At 36.2% G+C, this 25206-nt stretch overlaps 2 protein-coding genes across 27 annotated transcripts in view; one reads left to right on the top strand and one right to left on the bottom strand.

Annotated features, from left to right (window-relative positions):
• TAX1BP1 (Tax1 binding protein 1) overlaps window positions 1-18969 on the top strand; it is a 91625-nt gene extending 72656 nt beyond the window's left edge. For 8 of the 25 annotated variants that reach the window (XM_054495740.2, XM_054495730.2, XM_054495746.2 and 5 more), the window contains 4 exons: window positions 6039-6084; window positions 6580-6728; window positions 17449-17531; window positions 18341-18969. In XM_054495740.2, the coding sequence (XP_054351715.1) occupies window positions 6039-6084; window positions 6580-6728; window positions 17449-17531; window positions 18341-18542 (480 nt within the window). In that variant the 3' untranslated portion in view covers window positions 18543-18969. Of the gene's footprint in view, window positions 1-6038; window positions 6211-6579; window positions 6729-17448; window positions 17532-18340 lie in introns of all 25 variants that reach the window. The other 17 variants (XM_054495718.2, XM_054495725.2, XM_054495720.2 and 14 more) reach the window with 3 other exon arrangements.
• A 1312-nt stretch (window positions 18970-20281) lies between these two features.
• JAZF1 (JAZF zinc finger 1) overlaps window positions 20282-25206 on the bottom strand; it is a 354660-nt gene continuing 349735 nt past the window's right edge. For both annotated transcript variants that reach the window (XM_054495752.2, XM_054495753.2), the window contains exon 5: window positions 20282-22674. In XM_054495752.2, coding sequence (XP_054351727.1) covers window positions 22498-22674 — 177 coding nt within the window. In that variant the 3' untranslated portion in view covers window positions 20282-22497. The remainder of the gene's footprint in view (window positions 22675-25206) is intronic.

The raw sequence follows: 25206 nt of genomic DNA, 5'->3' as shown, positions 1-25206 counted from the left end.
GAATTACTACAGTAGCATCTCTGGGGTTTTCAGTCATGGCAAGAGATGAAGGATATCTTTTGAATGCCTTTCTTGTTCTAAATGTATCTCCTATTTCTCAATAGCCCTGTAAGGCTTAGAAAAGGTAAATTCCTTAGGGTTATTAGTGCTGATCTGATAATCAAATCTAGGTCAGCCTGATTCCAATCTACCATGCTGTGCTGCCTTCCTACTAATTTGCTTCTGGTTTTGAGTATGCCCATTATTGTTTTGCTAGATTAACCTTACCAAGGACCATTTTTACCATGTTGTTATTGTTAAAAAACCTGAAGGCCCATTGTAAATTGTATGACAGATTTGACACATCTGACCTCCAACTTGTCTTTTCAGCTATATCTCCTGCCTGAGACAGGGTCTTGCCTTGCCATGTTGCTCTCCAACTCCTGGGCTCAGGTGATCTTCCCTCCCAAAGTGCTGGGATTATAGGCATGAGCCACCATTCCCGGCTCCTGCTGCTCTTAATATGCATCCTTTGCTCTAGTCATATTTTACCAAGCCTGAAATATGTTATTATTTCTCATATCTTCTGTATCTTTTTATTTACTTTATGTCTAGAATGCTCTTCATCTGCTTGGTGAAAGTTCCTTAGGATCCATCTCAAATGGCTCTTGTCTATAGTCTCTTCCTAGTATACAGTGTTTCCATTTTGATACATTGCATTTTACCTTCATCTCTGTAGGAGACCACTTATCACAATTAATTGCTAATTATTTATCTAGAGTTGTACCTTTTATTAGACTGAATTCTTTGCAGGCAAAATCCATTTCAAGTTATTCTTCGTATCTCTAGTTCCTAGTACGGTACCTGTTACATAATAGATGGTGTGCTAGGTATCTTGAAAGAGTATTTTCCTTTTTTGCTTAAAATTTCACAAGTCTTATTTTTGCAGTTAAATAATGAGTGATTGAAAGGCAGGAATGCCATCTTAACCTCACAGTTTTACACAGTACCTGGCATAGTTGATATGTGGACATGTATGTTATATATGGACTTGCTTAGAAAGAACTTTTAATTCCTGCATCTCTTATCAAACCTAAGTTGACTTGCATTTTTCTTAATGTTTGCCAGTTTTGTTCTTGATGATGACTTTCATTTTAAGGTTACTTAGTCCATTTTTTGGATCATTTATATAGGTAAAAATGTGTTAACTTAGACACAGTCTCATCTCTACCCCCAAGAAATGACAAGCAGCAAAACCAGCTCAACTTTCCAGACTAAATTTTTCATTCTTATATCCTTTGGATAAGGCCTCTGGTTGATTTTTTTTTTTTAACAGCTCTGTTAAGGTGCAGTTTACATGTAATAGAATCTGTTCATTTAAATGGAGTTTGATGACTTTTGGCAAGTGCATGTAGTTCTGTAACTACCGTTTCACTCAAGCAGTGTAATGTTTCCATTACTGCACAAAGTTCCCTCTTGCTCATTTGCAGTCGTCCCCTCCTGCTACCCCGTGTCCTAGAAAACCTCTGGTCTGCTTTCTGTCCCTGTCGTTTTATGGCTTCTAGCATTTCATGTAATTGGAATAAAGCAGAATTTATCCATTCATTAGTTGATAGACATTAATCTACCAGCTGATGGACATTTAAATTATTTCTGATATTTTGCTATTACAAATAATGCTGCTATGAACATTCTTACGTAAGTCTTTTTGTGGACATATGTTTTCATTTTTCTTGGGTAGATACCTAGGAGTGGAATTGTGGGCTTATATGGTAAGTGTATGTTTTTAATGAAACGGCTGAATTGTTTTACAAAGTGGCTGTACCATTTTGTGTTCCCACTGGCAGTGTATGAGCATTCCAACTGCTCCATATCCTCACCAGCACTTGGTATTTTTATCAGTCTTTAATTTTAGTCATCCTAGTGGGTGTATTAGTGTTATCTCATTGTGGATTTTAGTTTTAATTTCCCTGATAACTAGTGATGCTGAGCATCTTTTCAGTGCTTGCAGGCCATTTGTACATATTCCTTTGTGAAGTTTCTATTCAAATCTGTTTTTTTAAATTGAGCTGTCTGTCATCTTTGGTTGCAACAGTTCTTTATATATCCCAGATATAATTCGTTTGTCAGATATTTTGGTGTTATTTTCTTCCAGTCTGTGGTTTGTTTTTTCTTTTTTTACAACATTATCTTTTGAAAAGCAAAAGCCTTGAATTTTGAGGTAGTCCAGTTTATCAGTATTTGTCTTAGTGCTTCATGCTGTTTGTCTTATCTTAAATTTTTGCCTAAATCAAGGTTATGAAGGTATTCTCCTATTTTTTTTTCCAAAAGGTTTGTAGTTTTAGCTCTCTTACTTTAGATTTATGATCTATTTGTTTTTTATATGGTATGATATGTAGTCAAAGTTTATTTTATATGTAAGTACCCAGTTTTTAAACATCATGTTGAAAAGACCATCCTTTTCCTCCATAGAATTTCCTCTACATCTTGAGGTATTTTAAATGTTGAAAATACTCTATAAGTATGGGTCTACTTTTAGAATCTATCTTCTATTTTATTGATTTTTATCAAGGGTCAGCAAACTAAGGCCTATATGCTAAATCTGGCTTTATATAAATAAAACTTTATTAGCACATGGCCATGCCCATTCATGTAGGTATCATCTATGACTGCAACTGCAGAGACAGATTTCAGTAGTTGCAACAGAGACTGTGTGGCCTACAAAGGTGAAAATATATACTGTTTGACCCTTTGCAAAAAAGATTGCCAGCTCCTCATCTATATTCTTATGCCAATACTATACCGTCTTGTTTACTGTAGCTTTATAATACGTCTTGAAATCAGGTTTCATAAGTCCTCCAACTTTGTTCTCCCTTTTTTTTTTTTTCTTAAAGACGGCATCTCCCTGCCATCTTCCAGGCTGGAGTGAGTGGCTTGATCGTAGTTCACTGCAGCCTCGACCTCGACCTCTTGGGCTGAAGTGATCCACCTGCTTCAGCCTCTGAAATAGCTGACTACAGGCATGTGCCACTGTACCTGGCTAATTTTTTTCTTCTTTTCTTTTCTTTTTTTTCTGAGACAGGGTCTTACTCTGTCACCCAGGCTGGAGTGCAGTGGTGCCATCATGGCTCACTGTAACCTTGACCTCCCAGACTCAGGTGATCCTCCCACCTCAGGTTTCTGAGTAGTTGGGACTATAGGCACATGCCATCACACCCAGCTAATTTTTGTATTTCATGTAGAGAAAGGGTTTTGCCATGTTTCCCAGGCTGGGCTCAAGTGATCCACCCACAGCCTTACAAGTGCTGGGATTACAGGTATGAGCCACTGTGCCTGGCCATTTTAAAATTTTTTATTGACATAGGGTCTCACTATGTTGTCCAGGCTTGTCTCAAACAGGCAATCCTCCTGCTTTGGCCTCCCGAGTGCCACATTGTGAAAATCAGTGAGAAACAGGAAATGAAGGTGGCTTGTCCAATCTGATTCTAAGGCTTGAGGAGTCGTACAGTGGCCAATAGTCACACACATCCCATTAGTAACTACTTGTTTAGGAGTGAAATAAACGCATTAATTTTCTTTCAATTTATGTGTAGTTTTTTTTTTTTAACGGTCACTAAATTTGTTAGAAGACAAATACTTAATGGTCAGTAAGTCCTCACTTAACATCATAGAGCAGTTCTTAGAAACTGCAACTTTAAGCAAAAGGACTTACAGCAGGTTGAAAGAAATAACTCCTCATGATCCGCCTGCCTCGGCCTCCCAGAGTGTCGGGATTACAGGCATGAGCCACCGCACTTGGCCTTTTTTTTTTTCTTTCTTTCTTTTGAATCGTGTTTGAAATGTTTCTTGGATTTAACCTTTCTTTTTTTTCTGTAGTCACATGCCAGTCTTGAATTACTACAGTAGCATCTCTGGGGTTTTCAGTCTTGGCAAGAGATGAAGGATATCTTTTGAATGCCTGTCTTGTTCTAAATATATCTCCTATTTCTCAGTAGCCCTGGAGTTACAGGCATAAGCCATCATGTCCAGCCCGTTGTGCTTTTTGCATATGGGCTATTACAGGACCTTTGTGTTTCTGTGTACATTTTAGAATTATTTTGTCAATTTGTACAAAAGCCTACTGGGATTTTGTAGGTATTGTATTGTATCTATAGTTAATTTGGGGGGGGGGGAATTAATAGCATAAAAATACTAAGTTTTCTAGTCCATGAACATGTTATATGTCTCCCTTTGTTTATGCTCTTCTTAATGCATTATTTTGTTTAGTGTATAGGCTTTGCACATTTTTCGTATATTTATTCCTAAACATTTTATCTATTGATTTTACTCTAAGAATTATTAAAAATATCATTTTCCAATTATTTGTTGCTGTATGTAGAAATACAATTGATTTTACATATTGAACTTGTATACTGCAACCTGACTAAATTATTTACACTCATTTTCCTAGTTTTTTTTTTTTTGAGACGGAGTCTCATTCTGTCACCCAGGCTGGAGTGCAGTGGCGCTATCTTGGCTCACTGTAACCTCCACTTCCCAGGTTCAAGCAATTCTTTCTACCTCAGACTCCTGAGTAGCTGGGACTACAGGCGTGTGCCACCACGGTTGACTAATTTTTTTGTATTTTTAGTAGAGACGGGATTTCACCGTGTTAGCCAGGATGGTCTTGATCTCCTGACCTTGTGATCCATCCGCCTCAGGCTCCCAAAGTGCTGGCATTACAGGCGTGAGCCACTGTGCCCGGCCATTTTCCTACTTTTTATAGATTTTTTGGGATTTTTTACATTTATCCTCATACCATCGTGAATAAAGATTGTTTTACTTCTTCCTTTCCAATCTACCTTAATTTTGCCTTGATCCACTGGCTATTTTGAATGGAAGTGTTGAGAGCAGACATCATTGCCTTATTATTATTGATATCATTTTGATCTTCAGTAGAATCATTTAGTTTTTCACCATTAAGGGTCATAGTAGGTTTTTTTAGCTGCCTTTTATGAAGTTAAGAGAGTTCCTTTTTATTCTTTAGTTTCTGAGATTTAAAAAAAAATCATGAATGACTTGAATTTTGTAAAATATTTCTTCTGCATCAATTGAAATGATCATGTTTCTTTTTCCCCCTTATTAAAAGGTAAATTACATTTATTGATTTTTGGATGTTGAACTGCATTTGGTTTTTGGATGTTAAAGTGACTTTTTTGTGATAAAGCCCATTTGATCATATTTTATTTTTTAATATTGGGTTTGACTTGCTATAAGTTAAGGCTTTTGCATCAATATTTATGAGGGATAAGTCGCTAGTTTTTTTTTGTGAAATCCTTGTTTTTGGTATCAGAATAGTACTGGCTTTGTAAAACAAGTTAGGAAATGTTTCTTTCTGTTTGGAAAGAGTTTATACAGGACACATTTTTATAAAAAAATCTTAAGTGATAGAATTCACGTTTTTCTTTTTTTAAGGAGACTTTTTGGCCGGGTGCGGTGGCTCATGCCTGTAATCTCAGCACTTTGGGAGGCTGAAGCGGGTGGATCAAGAGGTCAGGAGTTCAAGACCAGCCTGACCAACATGGTGAAACCCCGTCTCTACTAAAAATACAAAAATTAGCCAGGTGTGGTGGCGGGCATCTGTAATCCCAGCTACTCAGGAGGCTGAGGCAGGAGAATTGCTTGAACCCGGGAGGTGGAGGTTGCAGTGAGCCAAGATCGCGCCATTGCACCCCAGCCTGGGTGAAACTCTGTCTCAAAAAAAAAGACTTTTTATTCATACCTAAGTTGTAAGAGATTCACAGTTTACTCTACATTAACTCAATGCGAATGATGTACTTTCTTGGCACAAATAAATTTGAAAATACATTGGCTTTATCCTGCTTTCTGATTTTGTTATATGTGGAGGATATATTTATGAGAAGTTGAGAGCCAGCTTTTCTAACTGTATTTCCAATTGCATTCCAACTTCATAATAGGAAATTATTTTATTGTTATATTTTGACTAAATGTTTAATACTGCTGTACTTATGAAATATTTTATTGCTTTGCTTATTCATCTTTGTTTTTGTTAATTTTAGGAACTTAAAAGGAGTCTAGAAAATCAAGCAGAAAGGAAAATGGAAGGTCAGAATTCCCAGAGTCCTCAATGTCTCAAAACATGCTCAGAGCAAAATGGTTATGTTCTCACATTGTCAAATGCACAACCAGTTCTGCAATATGGTAATCCTTATGCATCTCAGGAAACAAGAGGTTATTACAGTATTTTTGGTTTGGGATTAGCTGCATCTGGAGATTTTTTTATGGTTTATATTTTCATGGATTAGCAAACTGCTGGTATAATCAACTCTAATACAAACATTATTTTATTTGTATAATTAGCAGTTTTAATATTTAACACTGTAACTGGCTTCATCTAGAAGTGATGCACCATGAGATGAGTACTTTATTTACTCATTGCATATAGTTCACAATTTAAAAAATCACCTGGGTTAAAAATAAAAACATCTATTTTTTTCACGTACCAAAGTGGTTCTTTATATCCTGTTCATCATATCTGTATATATAGATGTTAGTTTTAGTAACCAGTTTCACTCTACCTTTCCAAAAATTTTATTACAGATGGAGCAGATGGTGCTTTTTACCCAGATGAAATACAAAGGCCACCTGTGAGAGTCCCCTCCTGGGGACTGGAAGACAATGTTGTCTGCAGCCAGCCTGCTCGAAACCTTAGTCGGCCTGATGGCTTAGAGGACTCTGAGGATAGCAAAGTAAATTGAATTTTCATTGTGTGAGCCTGTCCCTTTTTTATTTTTTAGCTTATGTAGAGAGTTAAGGGTATGTGTGCATATGTGTATCTTTGTGCATGCATGCATGTGTGTGGAAGGAGAGTGTGTGCTTGTGCCTGCACACAATTGCCTACTTGATATTATGAAAAACGTGCTTGTATTTAAATTTGAAAAATCTACTAGTATGCTTCAGACTTGTACTTTAGGATTTATATACTAAAGTAAAAGATTAAGTTTAGAGAATAATCTCAGAATATTGTAGTTATCAGATAGTTTAATCTTAAACATCACTAAGTAACTTACTATATTCTTTTGATTATAGATGTTAGGCTTGAAGCAGCAAAGTGTTAATGGCAGTATTATGCTTCAGTGTACATCTTTTCTTTATAGCATTTATATCCCGCTTTAGATTTTAGTGTGGACTCTTTATTATCTTCAGCCAGAAAAAGAGAAAAGTGTATGTATCATACAGTGGTTTTCTCTTTTGGAGAAATACTATTTGAGATGTCTTTAGTATTTATGTAGGATTTCTTATTCTCTGGCAGCAACACAATACTGATGATAATTGAATTAGTTTGTATAGCATGTCATTATTTTTGTAAATTTTATTTAAGAGATTCCTTCAACATTTAATGAATAGGTTTGTTTCCTTACAGCAGCTCTTTTTGGATAATATGTTCTTTTCTTCATAGTAGCTCTTTTTGGATTTCCTGTGCATTAAGATGAATTTAAAAGATATGCTTTATCGTGCTCTTTGCAAGTACAGTGGTATCATGACCTATTTCTTATTTAATCTAGTTTGCTGCATTTAATTGCTATTAACCTTTGCAGAAACTGATCAGTGTTCAGACAGGCATGATTTAAGCCCTAGTGCTCAACACCCATAATGGAGAAAAATGTATTTCTCCCTCCTGCCTTTTGGCCTCCTATGTCCATTACTGGGAATAATTAGGAAAACTGTCAGAACTTTTGTAGCCTATTTAAGGTCTAGAGTATCATCTTACTGCTTTTTCACACCTTTACTTCACATTTTGCATATTTAATCTGATCATTCTTGGCACAGATGTTACATGTGACAAGCCCTTCTCTTCCATAGTCATCTGCTTCAGTTTAATTAGCAGAATGTTCTTTCTGATCTGTGTGCTTTGCCCTCCTGCAAACCTATGAGAAGCAGTGTTAGAGTCTTGTGCTTATTTGCTGACATGCTTAGATTTGGTAATGAGATGGAGGACTCTTAATATGCACACCTCGAGTAACTTTATTTTGCAGTCACAAGATTTTTCACATTAGAAAGTAATTCTTACGTATATTCTGAATTTAAAAAAATTCTTGTCGTTACAACAACAAAAATCACTTGCAAATGAAGTGTTTTAGTAAGTAATTTTAGTAAGAATATGGAAAGCAAATTTGAGTTGACCTGTTCTTTCTTTCTGTTTCTCTGCCCTGGGAGTGATTAATAGCCACAGGCCCCAGCACTTCTGAGTCAGGGTTGAGGTGACCTACCTACTCTTTCAGCCTACCCTAGTGCCTACACCTGCCATATCTCCTCTCTTCTGCACCAGAAACTGTGGTCAATTGTCAGATCAAAAACCTTTTGTGACTCCTGTTTACCTAATGATTGTAATAACTTTAACATCATAATTATGACAGCAGCAAACATTTCTATACCCCTCTTTGCCATTAATGCTGAACTCTTTAGATAGAGTCACTTATTTGTTCTTCATAGCAGTCCTATGAGATAGGAATTGTTACTGTTACAACTTTATAGTGGAGGAAACCAAGAGACAGATTAAATAGCTTGCCCGAAATCACTTAGCTGCTGTGGGTAGAGACAGGATTGAATCTCATGAGATTGGCTATAGAAGCTGTGGTCTTAGCCACCTGTCAAATGGACTAAACCAGAGGTTTTCTTACTTTGTTAGTTATAGTAACCCCTAGGCCAAAAGAAATACGGTAAGTCCTCACTTAATGTCATATATAATAAGTTACTGGAAATTGTGACTTTAAACGAAATGATGTATAACAAAACCAGTTTTTTCCCTCATCAACGTTGTAATGAACCGACGAAAGAATGATGTTATTTCTTTCAACCTGCTGTAAGTCCTTTCACTTAAAGTTGCAGTTTCTAAGAACTGCTCTATGATGTTAAGTAAGGACTTGCTGACCGTTAAGTATTTGTCTTTAACAAATTTAGTGACCGTTAAAAAAAAAGAAAAAACTACACATAAATTGAAAGAAAATTAATGTGTTTATTTCATTCCTAAATAAGTAGTTACCAATGGGATATGTGTAACTACTGACCACTGTACAACTCCTCAAGCCTTAGAATCAGATGGGACAAGCCACCTTCATTTCCTGTTTCTCATTGATTTTCACAATGTGGCACTTGCTTTGTATCACAGCAACTGCCAAAACCAGCATCTCGAAGATAAGATGGCATTGAAAGGAATGTGTAGCACTATTTAAAGTTGAATCTGTGAGCCATCTCCAATGATTGTAGTTGTTCACGTGGTATATGACAAATGCAGATGTTCCTCAACTTACAGTGGGGTTACATCCTGATAAACCCATCATAAGTTAAATATGTGTTTTCGACTTGAAGGATATTTTCAGCTTACAGTGGGTTCATCGGAACGTAACCCCATCATAAGTTGAGGAACGTACTGAATGTGTATTGCTTTTGTACCATCTTAAAGTTCAAAAATTGTAAGTCTAACCATTGTATGTTGGAGACCAACTCTAATGAGTATTTCTGTGTACTTCTGCATATATAATATCCTTAGAAAATTAAAATTATCCCACAGTAACCCTCGGAATTTACTGTGGTGCCCTAGGTACTTTCATATCTAGTTTTGCGAACTATGGGTCTAAATCCTTGCTCCTCAAAAAAGTGGTTTGTAGACCAGCAGTAGTGGTATCTCCTAGGAGTATGTCGGAAATGCAGAATCTCCTGCCCCACTCCAGCCTTACTGAGAATCAGACTGCATTTAACAAAATCTTTAGGTGATCATATGATTTTTAACATTTGGGATACGCTATTTTAAAACTTCCTAACCCCAATAATTCAAGGCCAGATTATTTTCTCTTCCCTTAATTCATATGTTACTTTCTAGTTGTGTTCTTGCATTTCTTAGTGTTTCTCTTCTACCTTCATTCCTTTCTCCTCTATCAAAGACGAAAGCCCACACATTCTATTAATATGTGGCTTATTTGAAACTTTCCACATGAGCCCTTCACTGTGAACCCCTAAACTGCAGACATTTTTTGTTGATAGACAATTTTTTCTTTTCTGGTGAGTTCTAGCTTTTATTCTCAGAAGGGTCTGTTACTCCAAAATGATTGAGAACCAGTGCTTGAGAGAGTCAAGGGCTGTTTCCCATTTATCATGGTGCACTGTTTGAGTTTTTGCCTTTCTCAGACTTGCCATTTTTCATATATTATCTTACGTTTTAAATTTAATTTTAATGTGTTTTCTGTTCACAAAAATAGTGTGTGATTACAGTCAATTCATTTTTATCAAGAGAGTCAAGACAATTCAAGAGGAAAAGAATAGTCTTTGCAACAAATGGTACTGGAAAAACTGTATATCCAGTTCGATGAAAGAATGAAACTAGACTCTTGATTCATAGCCTGTGCAGAAATTAACTCAAAATTGGATTTTAAATGTTAAGAGCTAAACTACAAAACTCAAAACATACAGATAAATCTTTATGACTTGGATTAGGCAGTAGTTTCTTAGATATGACACCAACAGCATAAGCAACAAAGGAAAAAATAGATATAGGTTGACTATCCCTTATCCAAAATGCTTGGGACCAGAAGTATTTCAGATTTCAGATTTTTTCAGATTTTTGAATATTTGCATTATACTTATCAGTTGAGCACCTCTACTCTGAAAATCCAAAGTCCACAGTGCTTCAGTGAGCATTTCCTTTAAGTGTCATGTCAGGGTTTAAAAAGTTTTGGATTTTGGAGCATTTTGCTCTTCAGATTTTTGGATTAAAGATAGTCAGCCTGTAATTGAATATGTCATCAAAAGGATTAAATGAATCTTTGCTGTTCCATTTTAAATTTTTTATACACAGTTATTTCCAACAGATAATATATAGCTGGTTGGCATCTCTTAATTTTGAATATTCCCTTTTCTATACCATATTAGTATAATACCTTTCATATAGTAGAGGCTTTTTAAATGTTATTAATGAGTTTAAAGAAATGTGTTTGTTCCATTTTTGCCTATTAAACTATTTAAAATTCAGGCCATCTTAGAAAAGTAATTGTTGGGCTGGGCATGGTGGCTCAAGCCTGTAATCCCAGCACTTTGGGAGGTCTAGGCAGGCAGATCACTTGAGGCCAGGAGTTCGAGACCAGCCTGGCCAACATGGCAAAACCCCATTTCTACTAAAAATACAAAAAAAATGTATCTGGGCATGGTGGCGCACGCCAGTAATCCCAGCTACTTGGGAGGCTGAGGCATGAGAATTGTTTGAACCTGAGAGACAGAGGTTGGAGTGAGCCAAGATTGTGCCACTATACTCCAGCCTGGACAACAGAGCAAGACTCGGGGACAACAGAGCAAGACTCGGTCTCAAAAAAAAAAAAAAAAAAAAGTAGTTAATTTTTTGTGATAGCTTTATTGAGATATAATTCACATATTATACAATTTGCCATTTAAAGTATACAATTTAGTGGTTTTTAATGTATTCACAGAGCTGTGCAACCATCACCACATTCAATTTTAGAACATTTTCCTCACCACCAAAAGAAACCCTGTAGCCTGTAGCAGTTAACCTCTTCCTATTTATTCCCACCAGTCCAGGAAACCCTCAGTCCACTTTGTTTCTCTATAGATTTGTCTGTTCTGCACAGTAATATAAGTCAAATCATAAAATTGTTATCTTTTGTGACTGGTTTCTTTCACTTAGCATGTTTTCAAAGTTATCCATGTTTTAGCATGCATCCATGTTTAACGTGAAGAATGGGTTTTATTCTTGTTTGTTTGGATGTTTAGATTGAGCATCCAAAATCCGAAACTGAGTGCTGACATGATACTCAAAGGAAATGCTTACTGGAGCATTTTGGATTTTCAAATTTGGGATGTTCAGCTGGCAAGCATAATGAAGTATTACAAAATCTGAGAAAGTCTGAAATCTGAAACACTTCTGTTCCCAAGCATTTTGGATAAGGGGGACTCACCCTGTCCCACATTTTGTTTACCCATTCATCTGTTAGACATTTGGGTTATTTCACCTTTTGGCTATGGCATACATGCTTTTGTTTTCGTACCTTTTTACTTCTTTGGGGAAAGTGGAATTACTAGGTCAGTTCCACTAGCAACTGCTGGAGTGGAAATCCTAGGAGTGGAACTGCTGGGTCATGTGGTAACTCTTATGTTTACCTAAACCTTTTGAAAAACTGCCCGATTGTTTTCCACAGTGGCTGCATGACTCTACATTCCCATCAGTAGTGTATGAGGGTTCCACTTACTCCACATCCTCAGCCACACTTGTTATTGTCTTTGTGAAATGGTTCATCATCGTGATTTTGATTTGCATTTTCCTGGTGGTTAATGATGTTAAGCATCTTTCATGTGCTTGCTGGCCATTTGTATATCCTCTTTGGAAGAATATCTGTTAAAATCCTTCTGCTGTTTTCAAATTGGGCCCCTTATCAGATAATAGGGTTTGCATATATATCTCCCATTCTGTGGGTTGTCCTCACTTTTATGATGGTGCTCTTTGCAGCACAAAACTTTTTAGTTTTAGTGAAGCTGAATTTATGTTTATTTTGTTGCTTATACTTTTGTTATACCTAAGAAACCATTGTCTCTCCAAGGTTTTTAATTTACTCGTATGTTTTCTTATAAGGGCTTTATAGTTTTAGCTCTTATATTTGGTTTTTGGTCTATTTTGAGTTAATTTTTGAATATGGAGCAAAGTAAAGCTTTTGAAAACTAACAGATTTGCAAAATTATTTTTAATTTTTGAATATAGAGCAAAGTAAGACTTTTGAAAACTAATAGAGATTTGCAAAATTATTTTCTTTCTGATTTTAAATGCTTTTAAATGAGATAAATTATATAGTTCAATGTTATTTCTTCATTGATATATTACTAGAAATGAATGGCAAAGCATAAACAATAACATCTCATAAGAAGAGGAGGAATACTGACTAATACTGTATAGTAATACAAAGTTTTGAGGGGCAAAGAGATATTCTCTTGTTTTAAATAAAGTTACCCAGAGTCATTGGATACTCTCTTTTCTCTTATGCATTGATTTTGGCCTTAGCAAATATATAAATTTCTTAAAGTGTGAATGCTCTTGAACTAAAGTAATAATTATCAACTTAGTAAGAGTTTTGTTAAGTGGTGAAACTTTTCTTCCTCGATATTAATTACTAATTCCTGAATGATAACTAAATATTTCAATTAATAGTTCCTAGCAAAGGTAGAATTACAGCACAGTTTGGGAAATGCTAAGTAGATACAGTCCCACAGTCTGGATACTGATGATACAGATTATGTAACTCACTCATTTACCCCTGAGTATGTATTGCCATAACTTGATCATGAAAGATGGCATTTTTTTTATTGTGGTAGAATAAATATAAAATTTGCCATCTTAGCCATTTTTAAGCATATAGTTCTGTAATGTTAACTTTACTGCTGTGCAGCCAATCTCCAGAAACTCTTCATCTTGCAAAACTGAACTCCATACCCATTCAACAACAACTCCCATTCCCTCTTCCTCCAGTCCTGAAAACCACCAGTAATTTGAATTTCACTACTCTGGGTACCTTATGTAAGTGGAATCATATAGTATTTGTCTTTTTGCGAGTGGCTTATTTCACTTAGCATAATGTCTTCAAGGTTCATCCGTGTTGTAAACATGTATCAGAATTTAATTCCTTTTGAATAAGGGTAAATAATATTCCACCCTATGGATATATGCCACATTTTGTTTATCCGTGCATATATCAATAGACATTTGGGTTGTTTCTACCTTTTGACTATTGTGAATAATGCTGCTATGAACCTGGGTTCGTGATTGAACATATATGTTCAAGTCCTTGCTTTTAGTTCTTTTGGGCATATACCCTGAAGTAGAATTGCTGGATAATATGGTAATTTTATTTTTAATTTTTTGAGGAACTACCATGTATGATCATGATTGCATTTTGAAGTTAGTGTGATCTAACCCTAATTTATTTTCCAACAGGTTATAACCCCCTTTACCATCAGGCCAGGCAGGTGACTCATGTCTGTAATCTCATCATTTTTGGGGAGGCCAAGGTGGGAGGACTGCTTGAGCCCAGGAGTTTGAGACCAGCCTGGGTAACATAGTGAGATCCTGTCTCTTAAAAAAAATGCCGAGTGTGGTGGTACACGCCGGTAGTCCTAGCTACCTGGGAGGCTGAGATGGGAGGATTGCTGGAGTCCAGGAGGTCGTGGCTGCAGATCCATGATCGTGCCACTGTACTCCTGGGTGACAGAGCAAGACCTTGTCTCCAAAAAAAAAAAAAAAAAATTACTATTCAAATGTCCAAGGTGGTCACATGCTTTTAATAAGAAAACAAGAATGTTTTTGTACAGAGTATATCCTGAGCAGATGAGAAGTTTTTGAGTTTCAAATTGAATGTCAGTTTATTGTAGCTTGTTTCCTTTGCTTAAAAACCAGTTTGTAATGGAAAGAGTATTGTGCTGATGAGTGTAAACATAGATGAAAACAATAGGGCGTTTAGATCTTTAAATGGATTAAAGTAATATTAATAAAAGTTTTCTGAAAAGGTATTTCTTAAAATTTGGAACTGTTCATAAATATATTTCAGTACGGTATTCTCAATAAAATTTGCTTACAAGATTATTTTAGTAGTTTAGCTAAAATACTAGGTGGTGATATTTTAAAATGTGCTGTTAAACCCTTTGGGTTTGTAAGTTTCAGTGCTGAAACTGATAATTTAATAATTTGGGGTAGAAATATTTCTAAAACAATGCATGATTCTCTGGCTTTCCATGCTTTCATTTAATATAACCTTGATGATTAAGGTTTATTTAAAAAATCATTGTTACATGGTGTCATATTCTTTTAAGATGTATAGTAAGGCTGTGTGGGCTGTGTGATCTATTACTAATAGTGAAATGCTTAACATTGGATATTTCAAGTTCTTGTCTTGCTTTTCTCTTTTTCCCAGTAGCTTTTTTTTTTTTTTAAACTGTCAGTCGGCCTGCTTTAAAAGCTTTATTTCCAAATTAAAGTATTTTTAATCTACTGTGGCTTTGAAACTAATTAACCAGGCTTGTTGAGTAAAATAGAATAAATGTATTCTCGAGTGAAGATTTCACTCATCATTTTGCCTGTCAATATCATGAAAGACTTTATTATATGTATTGGCTCCTTAGAGTGCTTACTGCATACTCTCTGATTTCAACCTATGCTCTGGGTAGATTGTTCATGTTTTATTTCATGAGAAGTTATTGTTTCTCATTATAACATGTAGAATTATACTCTTGAGCCCCTCTCCCCTTTTATTAGGTAATAGTTGGTAGAAGATAACAGAATAATCGGGTTATCATTGCCAAATTATATATGACTTAGAAAGTATAAATTACTTCTACCTTTTTTCCCCTCCAGGTATTTAACGAGCAGGGTTAACATGTCTGACAGGTTGTCTGAGTCTGGAACCTTAGCTACAAACTCTACTGTTAGCTGATTCATGGAAGCAGTAAATTGGTGCAGGCTGTTAGCTATTATAAAACAGGAAAAGGAGGTTATGAGACTTTTGGTTCCATTACAGTTTTGGCCCCTAGAAAATTGTATTCTATTTTAAATATTTGTCGTTAAAAATTCTAAAAAATATAATATCAAGACCTGTCCCGTTTTATCTTTTTCAATTATTTTCTTCAGCATTTCAATATTTTGGATTTTTTTCAAAGATGAGTGAGAAAATTTTGTTCCTTATCACTGTTTTGTAGTTATTTAAGTATACTCAGTGTTTCAAAGATTGTTGCTGGGAGGCCTAAATCTGGGAGCTAGAGTAACCTGGCACAGAATCAGAATTCACTGTTCTACATACTGAGCTCAGCAGATTCAACTACTTTCTCATCTTCCTTCTTTGTTTCTACAGACTTAAAAGCTGTCTGGATTTTAGTTACTTGATTGAATTTTTGAAGTATATAAAGTATTCATGTTTTATCTCCCAATTTAATCCCCCATTAGGTTATCTGTCCTGTTTTCCTTTTGCTCAGTTATATCCTATGGGACTCATAGATAAACAAAAGTATTTTACCCCTTCTTTTACTTTTCAAGAGGGGAAAATTGTCAGAAGGATAATCAAGTACTAGAAATACTAATTTTGTCTTTTGTTTGTTCACGTTTTACTTCACACCATATATACTTTTTTTGGTGCTCCTTCCCATGACAGACTTAACTGACCCATTAATAGCAGCTCTGGGGCAAGCATGCCTACCCAGTAACATAAAGACTTCATCAGTGCCGGCTGCACTTGGGGATATGCTGTTAGTTCATGACATGAGAGCAGCTAACGGCTGCTGAGAGATAAAAAGGAAATAGGCAATTTAGATGATGTGCCTGGTTTCAGTGTTAAATAAGCCTGTGTGTTTGGCTGTTGATGTAGCACGTACAGATCTCTAAAAACTGACTGCTGGGATGCAGCCATGGGAATCCAAATCAGTGTTTTCTTTCTGATTAAAACTAGATGCACAAATTTTTAGAAGTCTCACTTGATAACCTCTGAAATATTTAACTTTGGATTTTGTTCATCTATAGCAGAGTTTTGAGGCTTGTAGTTTAGTGCATTGCTTTGCTTTAACATGTGTTAATCCAGTTGGATTTGCTTCCCCAAGAATATGCATATACAAACTCACACATACTTTATTAGTTTTTCATTATGATTTCTGTATCATGCAATGGATGTATCTTGTCAAAGAGACTGTCTTTCTTGTAATTAAGCTTACAGTTATTAAATGAGAACATTTGGGACAATAATGCAGTCTGACAGTATTGAAAGTAGGGCCGGGTACGGCGGCTCACGCCTGAAATCCCAGCACTTTGAGAGACCAAGGAGGACGGATCACTTGAGGCCGGGAGTTTGAGATCAGCCTGGCTAACATGGTGAAACCCTGTCTCTACTAAAAAATACAAAAATTAGCTGGGCATGGTGGTGCACACCTGTAATCCCAGCTACTCAGGAGGCTGAGGCATGAGAATTGCTTGAACCCAGGAGGTAGGGGTTGCAGTGAGCCGAGATCGCACCACTGCACTCCAGCCTGGGTGACAGAGTGATGACTCCATCTCAAAAAAAAAAAAAAAGCAAAAAAGTGGTCACCCAGTCTGCAGAATGATAAAGTCAGTAAAAGTTACCTACGTATATAGGTTTGAAAAGGTCTACTGTTCTCAGCTTCATTTACACATACAGGTATGGTAAATGGTATGTGTAAATGGTATGTCTCTATTCCTCTGAATACTGCTTTTTATTTCAAGAACACCACAGTGTTAGTTTATAGTGAAATACTCTGCAAAGTTTCAAACATGCTTATTTGAAAGTCTAATTAAATGATAGCAGAGAGAAAATTTCCTGAAGTGTAATCTTCTTTTATACTGTCAGTATGTGCTTGATTGAATTAAGGAATTTATATTTGGTTTTACTTTTCTTAAAAGTTCCAAAATTATTTTTCCCCTAGGAAGATGAGAATGCGCCTACTGCTCCTGATCCTCCAAGTCAACATTTACGTGGACATGGGACAGGCTTTTGCTTTGATTCCAGGTAGTTTTTTTCTTTCCTTTGTAGAATTTGGGTTATATAGGCCAGTGGTTCTCAAAGGTGGTCCTTGGGAACTCATCAGAAATGCACATGTGTAGGGCCTGGCCTAGCTGAACCAGAAACACCAGGCGTAGGCCCAGCAATATGTGTTTTAACATGTCCTCTGATTTAGGGAGTTTTGTCAGAAAACATTTTTAACTTGAAGTATTTAAAAGAATATTTACTGTTCCTAAAATGTCATTCAAATTCATGTATTGTCTATTGTTTGGGGATGGGAACTAGTTTTGCAAAAAACACCTAATGTTGTATAATAATGCCCCAATGATCTTGCTGGTTAAAAATACAGTATTTTTGGCCAAAAACAAAAACATGTCCTCTGACTGTTTCTGATGCATACAATCATTTGAGAACCAGTGCCATAAAAACTTTTAGCTATTAAACCAAATGCACTGGTGGGAAGTTATGAGTTGTGTTTATCCTTACAGTCTTACAAAAGGCATTTTCTGTTAAACGTGGAAGAATTCTTGGTACTAATTTCACATAATTGTGATTGGATTTGGAGGTTATAAGGGGAAAAAAGGTTTTGTTAATCTAATTGTAAAACTGAATTAGAGGCTCTATAAATGGGTTACACAATTGTCTACAGCAAGCATTCAGAAGCAGCGAAAGGTTTCTGGAGTAAAGACTTTTAAGGCAGGTTGTTTAGTATGAATATCAGCTAACTAGATAAATGGAACCTTGTCATATACGGACAAGTTACTGTTGTTCTACATTTATTAGAAATAGGTAATTCTTTCATTTCTCTCTTTAAGCTTTGATGTTCACAAGAAGTGTCCCCTCTGTGAGTTAATGTTTCCTCCTAATTATGATCAGAGCAAATTTGAAGAACATGTTGAAAGTCACTGGAAGGTGTGTCCGATGTGCAGCGAGCAGTTCCCTCCTGACTACGACCAGCAGGTGTTTGAAAGGCATGTGCAGACCCATTTTGATCAGAATGTTCTGAATTTTGACTAGTTACTTTTTATTATGAGTTAATATAGTTTAGCAGTTAAAAAAAAAAAAAAAATCACCTAAAATAGACCACTGAGGAGACCATAGAGCGATACTTTCATGCACCGTTTACTGCACTTTCTGACCAGGAGCTACTTTGAGTTCGGTGTTACTAGGATCAGGGTCAATCTTTGGCTTATCAATAAATTTTAATCTCTGTTAATCTTACCTGCTTTAAAAAAAAGTTCTTGAGTGTTCATATCTTTATTTATTCCCTAGTTTGCAGAATTGTCTGAATAAAGGATACAAGGATTATTTCAATGTTACTGCACTGAAAAATGTGTATGCATTAGTGTGCTAGATTATTTAGCAGAATATTCACAAGTTTCTGTTGCCCTTGTTGATTGAGCATGACTACTAAATATTATGTAATAAAAAGCATTTATCATAACAGTCTTGTGAAGTAGTTCTTCGAATATAGAAAGTTCTATAATTTAGCCCATGAAATGATAGGTTTTTAATTTTCAGAAAGGGAGCTGCATGTAGAATGAGATCACATGCTTTTATATGTGAAATATTGGTTTTAACAATTAACAGAAGGCATATTTTGCTAATTTTATGACAAAATTTTAGAATAACCTGAATGATTATTTTTAAACTATCTTGAAGTTGTATGTATATATCTAATGGGAAAATGGAACAAGAGATGTCAGTATAATTGTTTTCCTATTAAATGATCTCATAACAGGGGTGTTTGTGGCATAAAAATCACAGAATATATATCAGTATCTTTTTTACATTTTCCTGATGAGAATATAAATTTGAAATATTCTCAGTAAGTGATTAAAAGTACAATACATAAACCCAAACCAAAGTAATGTGTTTCTTCAGTTATGTCTCTGCTGTATAGAACTCTCACTAACATTAAAGAAAGAGGACACATTTTCCAAGATCTGTAATTTCATTGTTGTCAAATTTATTCGTGAAAGTTTTTCATTACTCTAGCATCTTGAACATCTTTTTTTGGTTTGGGCCTTTAAAATATTTCTGAATTGTATTCCCTTTCCCTTTTATAATGTGCGTGTGAATAATTTAAAGTACCAACTTTTGATTTTGCCACTTTTGTAGTTATCAAAATAGTTTACATTTGTTCTGAGCAAACTAGCTATTGAAGATGTTAACCTAATATTTAGACTTGGTGGCATTTTGAGTTGCTATATGTGAACTGTTGCATATCATGTCACTTGTATTTGTTTGTGGAAACAGAGTTTGTATATTGTTAGAATCCTTTAAAAAGTTTTTTGAGTCTAGGGCAAACCAGTATTAGGCATTCATATGCCAGCTGTTAGGACACAGCAGTCCTAGGAAGCAATAGCTTTGGAGACTCCAAGTTTGAGCTTCCAGATAGGTTATATGACGAGCAGAATATACTTAGGTAAAATATGTTCAACAATGGGAGCATTTTTGTTGGAGTTAATAATTATGGATCATGTTAATCCAAAAGTATCCTTGGAATATTATAGTAGCAGACACTGTTCATCTTACTAGCCTAGAACTTATTTTAAAATAGTTTAAGTCCAAGCTTAATTTGTTATTGATAGAAAAGTAATACAGCCTAATCTAAGCAAAAATGTAAGGGAATAAAGTCTACATGCATCAACTGAACAGCCTTATAGAATGAGGAACTGAATGGATATATTAATTTCCATGGTACACTTGATACTGGTTTTCATAATGGACACTAAGGAAAATAAAGAGCCATATTTATTTTTGGGTCAGAGGCAGTTTATTTTAAATGTGATTTCATTTACATTTATAAGCAGCTTTTCTTGACAGGAATTTTGATTAAATTGCCTTCAGTTCTAAAACCTCTGTTGCTTTCAGACTTAATGTGCTCTGTCCCCAGCAAAACATATGAAAATATAATTTAAAGCACAGTTTTCACAGACACAGTACAATACATTCACTATACACAGTATAACAAAATATTCCCATCCTTACCTGTTTAGTAATACTGTCACAATGAATAAGTAAATAGAAATTGGAATTTATCATTGAAAGCATTGAAAGAAATTTAACATGCACAATGACTATTTTATGACTGTTTAGCTGTTGAACTACTGATCCAGCCTGCAGTTTCTTGCACTAGAAAGAGCGAAGCTAAATAATAATTGCTGGCCTAAAAAATTTTTTTTGGTCAATTGTAGATAGATATGAAGTAGCCAAGTGGGGCCTTCTTATGCACCAACTAGTTGCGTCTCATGTCTGGATCACCCTTTTAAACACAGGATAACACTGTATATTCAGGACCAAGACCACACTTCAGATCTGAGGAAATTTTTAGAGGGCAGTGTTTTTATAAATACTTTGAATCCCTCATAATGAAGGATTTTAGAACTTATGAATATAGAGGTTTGCTCATCTAACAGAACTGTCATCCTTTCAAAATGTCTGAAAATTGAGGAGGGACCCCTGCTTCCCAGTTATATGTGACGTAAGATTTTTCATCAAATGGGAACACGGGAAGAAACTTTTTTATAAGCAATTTGAGTTTGTTTTGTGGGCAGTTAGCTATCTCAGAGCATTTTTTATTGCATAATTAGGCAACTGGTAAACTCTCGTGTTTAAGGAATAGCACTTGGGAGAAAAGAACACTCAAGGCATGATGGTACTGTCGGTGAGGAAAAACTTAAGGAATGGTCCAGATGTAGGTTACTCTAATAGGTCGTATTAGTCACGCTTTTCTTTGACCACCTGCTGCAAGAAGCACTTAATTGTCAATAAGGCTCATTTTCCTATTTCAGCAAAGTGTTTTATAAAGCTAAACAGCCATTTCCAATGAGAATGCAGACCTCTCTACAATGTGATGAGAAAAGTGCCTTTTAAAAAAAGTAAAAAATGAGCATGAAGAAGAGGCAATAGGGGTCTTAACAAAAATGTTCCTCTTTGAAACGTGCTTAGAATTTTAGTTCTGATTTGCAACCCACAGGTTTGGTAGGGCAGTGGTTGCAAGAATTGGCAACACATAAACATTAAATTGTTGGCAATAGAGAACTACAAAGTGCTTTAAAACTTCATCTGAAGATGAAGATATAACTAAATTTCACACACACACACTTTGCACTTAAGTATTTCAAAGTGTTTTCTAACAGATTTCAGGGAAAAAAGCATTTCACTAAATGGGTATCTTGGTCCGCAGATATCACTAGGCATAAATTGAATCCCTTGTACCCAGCAGGCACTCAATGAATGTGTGTTAAATGAATGAATGAACTGAATAGACTATTTTGTACAAAATGCCATTTATAACACTAAAATGACTAGTAAGTCAGATGGCAAGATTTTCAGCTTTTTAAAGGGCAAAAGGATTTGCAAGATAATATAAAACACAGAAAGCACACCTTTATGTATGTTATTTAAATATGAAAATATTTTTAGCATATTATGTTAAACATTCTTTCTTATTTATATTTCCATTACCTAAAGTCTTTCTACTCACAAATACTAACTCCATTATGTAAGGCATGGTAACCAGTTTGATAATGAAGGTATTATTTTGGTTTTGAACATATGTGAGTTGATGTGTTGAAAACTTCAATCACATTACAATCTTGAAAAAAAATCTCAGTGCCAGCCCCTCCTCCCCCCAGTTGATACCACTGCAATACAATCCAACAATATGCAACATGCCCTCAATTTTATTTTGTTTTGGGGGAAATGTGCTGAAGAACCTAGAGCTTTTTTTGTTTAGCACCTTATATCAAAGTAATGAAAATGGGTATGATGATTACATGTGCAAATGTACAAAATCATTAACTCTACAAAGATACATCATTCCAAAATTACAGAAAAAATTTAAAGCATGCATTTAATTCTTTTTCTTTAAAGGGTTGCTGAATGCTTCCCCTGAAAAAAGGTGGCTGTTTTCAAAATCAGCAACTGCTGGTGAGGATTTCTTGGCACAGTTATGACCAGCATGTTATTGCTGCATCTTCCTGATAATCTCAGCCGACACCGGGGGATGGAAATTGATTGTGTGGTGCCGCAGGCCCTGAGCTGTCTTGTAACTCTTCCCACAGCGACATTTGAATGGTTTGCGGACACGAATCTGTGTTCTGTGACCATTCTTAGCGTGATACTTTATGCCATTCACATTCTGTGGAGAAGACAAAAATATTTATTAGATGGATTCACAGAATGCCTGTCAAACTTCGGAAACCTCAGTTTGGGTCTGGATGGCAGTCCTGGATGGCAGCTGTTTAGAGTGTAGTCTTTTGCAAGGACTCCATTTGGGACCCTTCAAGGACATTCTGGTGTGTCGATCATGGGCTGTATGGATGGTCACACACACAGCTGACTCAAAATTTCAGATGTGCCTCAATTACTCTGAAAATGAAAGTACTGATTTCTTCCAATTTTATATAAAATATATATTTAGGACTTACAGACTGTATAAAGAAAATCCTCTGAATCTTTTCCACTCTAAAGAAAGTTAACAGTGAACAATCCTATACAAATATCCTCAGCATGACCAACAAAATATCTTTCTAAAGAAAAACATCAGGGCATATCTCAAAAGTTTGACATATACAAATTTTTGATTTGGAAACTCAATTTACAGCTTGCTTCTAGACAACTGTGTTAACAGTTCCCTACCATGCCTTAACCAGAGTTTTTGTCAATTTTCTGCTCTGCACTAAGCCAGTATCTCTGATGCCACTGTGGGAGCTACTTGTTGCCCAAATCTTGTCCCCCCATACAGTTGTACATGTTTAATAAGCACCTGTAGTCAGACTAGTCCTTACCTTAGGTATTACATTCCAAACATATAATGAACTTTAAAAATTTAAGGTTATATAATGTTAGTCACTAAGATTGGACTTCTTAGCATCTGGATACTAAAGTTATCAAAATGCTTTCTAAATTTCTGTTCGTCGGTTTTGCTAGTTCACCAGCATATTCTATGTAAGACTCCATATTCTATGTAAGAGTCACTCTCTACAGTTTTAACCACCAGTAATCCTCATCCCAATTAAATGGTGAGGAAATGGGCTTGAGGGTGGTAAGTAACTGGTGGAAGATCTAAGAAGGGACGGCAGACGTGTGGTATTTGAGATAGGTCTTAATTTCCAAGTCAGCAATTGCCAGATTAGAGAGTAAGGGAACACAGAAGAGACAGCCTGAAACAAAAAGCACAGATTTTAGGAGAGTGAGCTGTTTCCTAAAATATTACCTAAATCCAGTCCTGCTAGGCCCAGTCCCTTGCCCAACTAAAGGATTCCAACACAATATTGTTCCCACTCTTCATGGGATGCCTTCAAAGAGCTCCCAGAAAACAGCTCCCTGCTGTTGTCTCATGAATATCTAGCACAGTGCCTGGCACATTGTAGATGCTAAGTCTTTGTGAGTGAATGAAGTTACAACAGCACTTCCCAAGTTCATGCCTCACTAGTCTGGAAGAAGGGTTGCTACTAAATATAAACATAAACGTTTGGTGGTTATTACTACTACATTAGAGATGTGCAGTACACATTAATGTTTTTTTAAAAGTCCTTGGAAGAGAACTCTGCTGGACTTTGTTGAACCCAAGGGTGCCAAGTAGCAGTTGGCTATGCTCAGAGTCTGAAGGTTGTCCAGTGATTTGAAGCAGAAGGACAAACACTCTGCCCTGAACGCCTGGCTCCAGGCCTTCTGCACCTCAGCCTTGTCCTTCCAGCATCAATCCTTTCAAACATAAGGTACTTGTCTTGTTAAGAGGCATGTTGGGGGTTTCAGAGCCTGCTGGGGCAAGAAAGGGGAGGGTAGTGGCAGTGGCAGTGGCAGAATCAGACCCACTGAAATGTTAGATGGGTAGATATGCCCTGCCAGTCCCTGGCGGTTCCATCTCCTCTGAGGCCCAGGCACATGAGTGAAGAGGCCAACATGTGTATCCAGCCCAAGAGAGCCTTCAGATGATTCTAGCCCCAACTGGTGTCTTAGAGCAACTGCATGAGACCCCAGGCGAGAACCACCTTGTTGAACCAGGCAGCCCAGAGAACTGTAAAAGATAATTGTTTTAAGCCATGTATTGTGTGTGTAAGACAGACAGAAAGAGAGTGAATGTTAGTTTTATGACCATTAGATAAAGACTTCCAACTTTAATATGGTGGAAAGTATCCTGGGTTACAAATGCTAGAAATGTGCACCTGCCTGCTTAGTAATATCCCGTGTATAGCTCAACAAATATTGAGCACCCAGCAGGGTCCTTTTCCGTGGATGAAAGGCTACTAAAACATTTCATGTCCTTGTTTTCATGGGGAACTTGATGCAGGACAGCTTATTAATAATCCAGCTACCTCTGTGCCCCAGAAGCATTCAAACCTTGTCAGAAAATAGAAGAAACCAAAAATAGAAAAGCATTAACCAAGAAACAAAAAGGCACAGCAACTCTTAACAGTATCAGGGCTTAGTGATTCCATTGAGGGCTGAGGTTTTTATAACTAATTCGGCTAAAAAAAAGATTTAAGACCAGAAATTGCTAAAGCCACAGAAGCCAGTCCAATGTGAAGCCAGATCTGTCGTTCACCAAGAGAAGGACAAGCCAGGGCTGAGGGGATTCCGGCAGGCGCTGTGGCCCATTCCCAGCCTGAATGTAAACATTATATTGTGTGTCTGGCATGAGACTGTGAGGAAAACAGCCAACACCACA

The sequence above is a fragment of the Pongo pygmaeus genome, chromosome 6 (genome assembly GCF_028885625.2).
Source record: "Pongo pygmaeus isolate AG05252 chromosome 6, NHGRI_mPonPyg2-v2.0_pri, whole genome shotgun sequence".
NCBI lineage: Eukaryota > Metazoa > Chordata > Mammalia > Primates > Hominidae > Pongo > Pongo pygmaeus.
This window is presented reverse-complemented; position numbering and strand designations above follow the sequence as displayed.